The 7946-nt window shown below is 30.1% G+C and overlaps 1 protein-coding gene across 1 annotated transcript; it reads left to right on the top strand.

Moving 5' to 3' along the window:
• Positions 1-425: 425 nt before the first annotated feature.
• LOC107454909 (NPC intracellular cholesterol transporter 2) lies at positions 426-6900 on the top strand. The gene is made up of 2 exons (XM_043043953.3): positions 426-710; positions 4940-6900. Exon 2 carries the CDS (start codon positions 4944-4946, stop codon positions 5472-5474), a length of 531 nt encoding a protein of 176 aa, XP_042899887.2. The 5' UTR covers positions 426-710; positions 4940-4943; the 3' UTR covers positions 5475-6900.
• The last annotated feature ends 1046 nt before the right edge of the window (positions 6901-7946 follow it).

Genomic DNA, 7946 nt, shown 5'->3' with positions numbered 1-7946 from the left:
ATACATTTCATCACATTCCTTGTTTGGTAAATGCAAAAAAAATGTTATCTGAATGAAATAAATCCAATTTAACTAAGAAATCCAATTTTTTTATTTATTCATTTTTTAAAAATCATGATTTTTGCTAAATCTGGCTTCAAGATACTACGCATGTAAACTGTGTTTACAATAACCGCCTTTCAAATATTTGCATAATATTAATGTTGATATGAAAACAGCAATTAATTGGATGCAAAACAAGTAGCAAACGTTAATGATAAAGCGTATAGTTTGGAAGAAGAAAAAAACTACTTTCAACTTTTAAAAACACACAAGGTTATTCAGTGGAATTTCTTTGCTGAATGTTCTGTGATAAATCGATAAAATAATGATAATCATGCTCCTTAGTTGGATTCTTCTCATGAAAGTAAAATATAATTATCTGCAGACTTTAAATAAGTATCAAAACATAAAATAGAAGCTTTTCTAAGTGACAAATGAATCTTTCCTCATTTATATCTTTAAATTATAAGATATAAATTGTTTCCATGGACTTGTTGCGAACTACTTGATAAATTATTCTGATGACTATGCGTAGTATAAAAATAAGAAAAAAAAGATTCAATCTACTTGTTACAAAAACGAAGACAAAAAAGCAACTAAAAATTCAGCTCTAAGTTTTTTAGAGCATAGAACTGCCTGTTTACTTCTATAGTTTTTCATTGAATTGGGTAAGATATTTTTACTCTGATAATATCAAGTTCTCCTTATACATAATCAACTTAGTGGAATTTTAATACATTATGTATAATACTTTTTCTGGAGTTTTTAAAAATACTTTATCAACTTGACAAAAATAGGATAAAAGTCCATTTTATAAAAGTTAGTCAATTAATTTATTTAAATTAGATGTTTATTTTGTCGTTATTGTTTACAGTATGTAAAATTGCTTTCATCATTCATATATGTTGTAGTTATTTATATTCATCTTATTACTATTTTTTAACTTCTTTTATTTTCTCTTTTTCAAACAAAAGCATCAAATATGTTAGTTTGTGTAAATAAAGAGATTGCAAAGTAAAATTTGCGTTTATTTATACTACCTACTAGTTCGTAATGTAGAAGTTATTGTTATAAATATAGAAACGAATGTGTATTAACAATAACTACAGATGATGCATTACATTAGATTATGGTTAAACATTACAAAAAATTCATCTCACATAAAACTCAGTCAGTCATGAGCAATATATTCAATGAATACAGCGTTTTTTCCATGCACACTTGCTAAACAGGGTTACATTTGACTTTAATACCAACAGTTAGTTTTATTTAGGTTATTTTTTTTTATTTTATTACAGTCGATGAATAGCTTACCTAATTTGTTGAGTTTACGACTATCAATGCTCAACTTTACGGCATTAAAATTTTGAGCCCAATCCAGAAGACAAGATCGATTGTTAGAAGTTTGCCTTCGTTGGAGGCTTTTTGATGGAACTACCCTGCATTTGCTTTGCACGGTGGGAAAACCGCGAAAACCTCCCACTGTTAGCCTGATGGCAGGAGAATTCTAACCCATAATCCGTCTACCACTGAGGATATTTTAGATTTACACTGTTTCGATGCGTGAATATTGAAGAAGTTGTATTCATTTATATTTATAACCGTCGTTGCATAGCCGTAACCTTGCAATTTTGAACCCAATCCAGAAGACAAGTAAACTCCTAGATCAGTATTCCCTGAGGTATCAATTGTTAAGGGAATATCGAAGACTTTGCAACCAGACAGATTTAACGTGCATTAGTCACCATTTACTACAAAGGGAGTCTTCTGCCGCCGGAGATTGAACCCGCGACCTCTTGGAAATGAGCCCAGTTCCCTACCAACCAGGCTATCCCAACCCTCAGCTTTATTCATTTTATTTCTCTTTTATATTTTATAACCGTCATTGAACAGCCGACCCAATTTTTGGGTTTACGACTGCTAATGTTCAACTTCATAACCTTGTAATTTTGAACCCAATCCAGAAGACAAGGGAACTCCTGTATCAAGTATTGGGAGAATTTTGCCTTCGTGGAGGACTTTTTGCTGGAACTAACCCGCATTTGCGCTACATGGCGAGGAAGACCACGAGAACCTTCACGGTTATACCGACGGCAAGGGGACTCTAACCCATGATCCGTCTACCACTGAGGATATTTCAAGTCAGCTCTGTGGTCGGTGCAAGCCGGATGCGGAATTCGTATCGACCAGTCATCGCCGAGATCGAACCCCGGTTCACCTCATTGGAAGGCGAACGCTTTATCCCCTGAGTCATCGCGGCTCCAGTTTTATTCTTTGAAGATTTTGTTCATTATCTATTATCGCGTGTAATATTCATCAAGTTTGCTGCAGAAAAGCAAAAAAAAAAAAAAACAAAAAAAAAATTGAACACCCCTGGACAACTTTTAATCTAATGAAGAATCTTTCCGACTCAATCTTTATGGTTCAAGGGAGTGACCTCAAATATGCTAATTAATTAATTAGAGCAGGTTATATTTCAAGTTACGAAATCAGACTTAAAAACGTATTTCCTCTGAATGAACATACTCTTTTTTTTCAATGAACTCTGTTTTCTTACCCCAAAATATAGGAGGTAGCCGCTGTCTGAAAAAATATGGTCCCTTTAGTTTGGTTAATAAAACTATCCTAAGTTTGTACCACATGATGTTAATTTTATTTTTCGCGTGTTTTGCCATATTTCGGAAAAATTTTAGGCGAATAGAAAACTTTTTGCACATAATTGTAAAAGCCATTTATCCATAGGTAATTCAGTGCAAAAAAATGACTTTCAGTAAATATTTATTATTTTTATTATTTTATATAAAATTAGTCGAAAATATTTTGAATTACAGTTACTGTTTTGCAGAATTTTATATAATGCAGTCAGGGCATCATGCAACATTTGAGCGAAATCGCTTGTATCGTATCTGAAAAATCGAATTTCAAAAATAGATTCCTTTAGAATTCGATTTTTTTAAGAACTTTTCGGCCGATTCCGCTCAATTTTTGTATTTTGCTATGTATAGCTTAATACTCTAATTACCCTCATAGCCTTAATACACTGGAAAAAAAATTTGATAACATTTTATTTACTTATAAAATTGTGTCGGTATATTTTTTTATCTTTGATGTTTTAATACAAAATTAACTTTATTTACTTTTCGGTAGACTTTTTTTCAACAATGAAACAAGAGAAAAGAAATTGTCAAACATGTGATTTTATCAGTGTGTGAAGAAATAATGGATAAGGCCTTAATTCAAAATCAAAAACATCCATTCAAGCAACCTATATGCATTAATAGATGGAAGCCAAAAATTTTATTTTTAATACTCTAAATTCCGTTATTTTTAAGTGGAGACTAAAAGTCAGGCAAAGAACTTCTCCCAACCTCTAAGCAGTAGGTTCTAAATTGAAAGTTCTTGAAAAACAGATACAGAGAAAAATTCAAACTTGGCGTATTATCAAGTAAAATTCGAGCCAATAAGCCAATGAAAATAGATTATGTATTTAAAACAAAATGGTGTAGATATAACAAAATTATGGCATACACTTATATGGCATGAGTTTTTAAGCTAAATAGGACAGTACATTAGAATTTCATTTACTGAACTATAGTTCCGTAAATTAGGATTTTAAGCTATACATTATTGCTTAAGCATTTTGTTTTCCCACGTTATTTCCATTTTCGATTTTCCATGGCATTTTACTTGCTTAAAACTGTAGAAGATCTTTCAAGATGTAGAAAAGCAATTTGTAAAGAGGAAAATATATTATTTTTTCACAAAGCTTTCATTGTTCGAAACTAAATGTGGTTAAACAAAAAAAAGGAAAATAGGTGGCTTACATTCATCTCTTCATTGAACACATAAGACTAAAATGAATAATAAAATAACATTGTTTGCTTATAAGAATAAAGAGGACTAAAGATTTTATCAGAACAATGCAAGTTTAAAAGAATAACTAAAAAAATTCTAAGCAATATATGTTAATGTCTTCTAAAGTTACATTTTTTTCACCTTCTCGAATGTTAAATGTACATGGGTTTCATCACGAATACAATGCCTAATTTTAACTCTTACTTTGACTGTAAAATCTACTAGTTTTACTATGTACTAATGGCATAATTTATGCTTATAATAGGGAAATTTCGCGATTTGGCATTACTTTCCGCACGCTCCCATGCGTAATATTTGAAGTAATTGCTCATGCTACCTTCAAGTGCGCATGCGTCAATTCAGGTAAAATACGCAGGCACCCGTGAAAAGTATCAAATTTATATAATAGAAATTAAGAGATTTCGTAAAAATCTGCAAATTAACAGCGCTAACGTAGTGGAATGTCATCTTAACTTTGACCACAAAATCAAAACAAGCATTTCAATGGTGGATATTTTGAAATTAAAACTTCTTCCAATGAAAATTTATAATTGAAGTGAATATGTCTGTAATTTCAAAAATGAATAAAATATTTAGTTTCTTATGGAACTTTTAAAATTATGCAACCATTATTTTAAACTAAAACCAATATAATTCAATTTTTAATTAAATTCACAAGATTCATTTTATCATTTTGTAATAACGAATCCTTCATCTTTATTTTGCGTTCTGATATATCTGCCATGATCTATATACTTTGATCTATCTGCCAATGTTGTTAATTCGAAGATAGAGAAAAACAATAGAACAGTGTGTTAGCATCGTTGTAAAACCATGCAAACAATATGTAAAGAAATCTAGGATAAAAAAATGAGATGAACAAGCACAAGTGCTTCAAATCTTACGTATGAGAGCATACAAATCTAGCGTAAATTTGCGAAATCTTGAGAATTGAATAAAAAAAATATTTAAATACTTTGTGCTCATACTCTTTTTTAATCCAAAATAAAATACTAAGTCATTATAATTGTTTTTATTTTAGAAATATGAAGAGATTGGTCAGTGTTCTATTGTCCATGCTTGCAATAAGCATTGAGGCCACATATTACGAAGATTGTGGATCAGTGTCTGGAACTGTAGAAAGCGTTGATGTTACTGGATGCAAGGAAGACTATCGTTGTGATCTTATAATGGGAGAAGAGCAAACTATCACGATAAAATTTAAATCAAAAGTACCGTCAAAATCGATTACAGCAAAGTGTTCAGCAATATTATTTAATGCCAGAAGAGTCAATATACCTTTAAACAATACGAACGGTTGCAAAAGTGGCATATCTTGCCCTGTACAGAAGGACAAAGATTATACTTACACGGAGACTTTAGAAATTCCGAGTCGTTTTCCAACTCTTTCTTTCGATGTTATTTATGAATTACTTGAAGAGAATAAAACAGATGTAGTTTGCGTTAAAATACCCAGTAAGTTAGAATCTAAAGAGGGTGGTACAGCAGAACCCCAACGACACATTGATGATTCCTTTTGGAGCAGGTTTATTCATAACTCAGTACCTCTGAATTGAAAAAAATTGCTAATACATTATTTTAAGCACATAAAGAGTTATAAAAAATTACATTATAAGATTAAAAATTTTATGAAAAAAATGGTTTGTTGCATTTCAACATTGTTAGAATTTTTATTCCAAAATTATGGCAAAATTACCGGTAGCTGTCTGTCCATCCAATTAACAGTAAATTTTGAGATAAAGAACGTTTTTACCTTTACGATTTTAAACCGCTTACAACAAGTATGGTTAAAAAGTCATGATTTCAAAACTATACGGTTTTTAACCATTTACAACGAGCAGGGTTCCAAAACCGTTAGCAAATTAACTGGACATTGCAGAGAGATTAGCAGCCTTAAGGTACTGTCATCCATGCGTTAAGGAGAGTATCGTATTCTAATAACCCAGGGTTATCAAATTGGGCATTGCAGGACACTAAAAACTCTTCATGAGTTGAAGGGAATGAGGAAATATTGAGATGGCAACTCCCCTGTTCAATTAGTCTTGTCTACAGATTATCCCTCTCAACTATATGTGGTACACGTCTTTCAGGAACTAAATTGCTTCATTAAGTGGGTTTAGTTGGTGTGATAAAATTTAAATTGTTTAACCGTATTAGGTGAAAACACTTAATATACGATTTTCTCACAGTTAACAGTTTAAATATCCTCGTATTTATGGTTATTTAATTACTTCGCTTGAATATGGAAACGTAACAACTAAATTAATTGCTATTTAGCTATTTTTTCCTAAAAATTTCGAACAATGTCAAACATTATGCAAAAGGGCAAAACATTGGATGTTTAATTTCTGCAACGTTACAAAAAACTGCATAAAGATACGTATTCAAAAGTTGCAATTCAATCAATTCAATTCATTCATTTCAATTCTAAAAGTTTCAATCTGAGTAATATTCTTGAAAGAACTTGAATTTAAAAAATCACCTCAGCGTCGCTTTATAGTAGAAAAAAATTAACAAAGTGTGCTAAGAGTAATGTTACAAGATTGCAATAATTGCCGACATTATCTTTCAAAATTCGATCGTGGAAATACTCATGATATTTGTGTTTGTTGCAGATATGCAAAAGAGCGACATAAAGGGTTTAAGATTCATTTTAGATTCTGCAGCCATCGAGTATCGATCACTTTCTCTGTCCATCGCTGATTTATTGGCTATCACTCTTATCACCTCCACTGTTAAAATAACATTTTTCCATTTGGTTTAGCAGAATGAGGGAGATTTTATGCGCAATGGCAAAACATTAAATATTTCATTTCTGGAACATTATATAAAAAAATAACATAAAGATACGGATTCGGATTCAAAAATTTCAATTCAATGCATCCATTTCTATTCTAAAAAAATCAATTTTAAAATTCGTGAAATAACTTCAATTTTTAAAATCAGCTCAGTAAGGGAATGTAATAGAAAAAAAAAGAAAAATATGCGTTAAGAGTAATGTTGAGAGAATGCAATAAATGCCGATATCGTCTTTCGAAATTCTCTTTTGAAAATACTTATGATATTTGTGTTTGCTGCAGCTATGCAACATAGTGGCATAAAAGGTTAATGATTCATTTTAGATTCTGAAGCCATCGAGTATCGATCGCCTTCTCTTCCCTATCGCTGATTTAGTGGCTATCACTCTTATCGCCTCCACTGTCAAAATAATATTTTCTTTTTCTTTTATAGAAAGAAGGAAATTTTTAAGCGTTAAGTTTGATAAATTTCATAACCTGAATATATTTTTATGAATAAGGACTATTTGCTTTGCCAATATACTATTCATTTTTTAAAATATATTATTTCTTTTGGTTCCATAACTGTTTTGTTGGCATTATTCATTTATAAAATTGAATACATTGTACATTTTTGATAAGGCACACATTATTTAACTGAAGCTTATACAACAGGAGTATACAGTTTATATTTTCTTACATTGTTCAGATTAAATACTTTTCATATTTTTATATGGTTCGTTAATAAAATTCAACTGATTATTTTTATCTCGTTAAATTGTTTAAAATTAAAATAAAATATATTTTTTGCATTTTAATTAAGAATATTAAAAATATGGCCTGTTTTATAGCATTGCTTATCAAAATATTAAACACATTTTTTAAAATTATTTTTTAGTTTATTTATAAATAAAATTTAAGTCATTGCTCTTTTTTGTTGTGCTTTTCCTTAATAAAATTAAACTTGTTGGGTTTTTTTTTACTATATGCATATAAGATTTTATTAAATAAATATTTCTTTTCTTACTATGTTTACCATTCATAAATTTTTGACTGTTTATTTTTCATGGCATTGTATATTAATCAAATTAATTAAAATTTCTTAATATTGCTAATTTATAAAATTTAATTTGACTCAATATCTACTTGTCATTACATTGTCAAATAACAAAATGAAATACGTTATTAAATGTTACTGTCTCAAACATGCTTTATACCCCTCCCCCATTCGCTTTCGACTGATTCCTTCCA

The sequence above is a fragment of the Parasteatoda tepidariorum genome, chromosome 3 (assembly GCF_982258835.1).
Source record: "Parasteatoda tepidariorum strain Cologne lab strain chromosome 3, Ptep-v5.0, whole genome shotgun sequence".
NCBI classification, from domain to species: Eukaryota; Metazoa; Arthropoda; class Arachnida; order Araneae; family Theridiidae; genus Parasteatoda; species Parasteatoda tepidariorum.
This window is presented reverse-complemented; position numbering and strand designations above follow the sequence as displayed.

What these genes read in the sequence shown, in the direction of transcription:
- LOC107454909 (XM_043043953.3), top strand. Translation starts at nt 4,944, where the DNA reads ATGAAGAGATTGGTCAGTGTTCTATTGTCCATGCTTGCAATAAGCATT.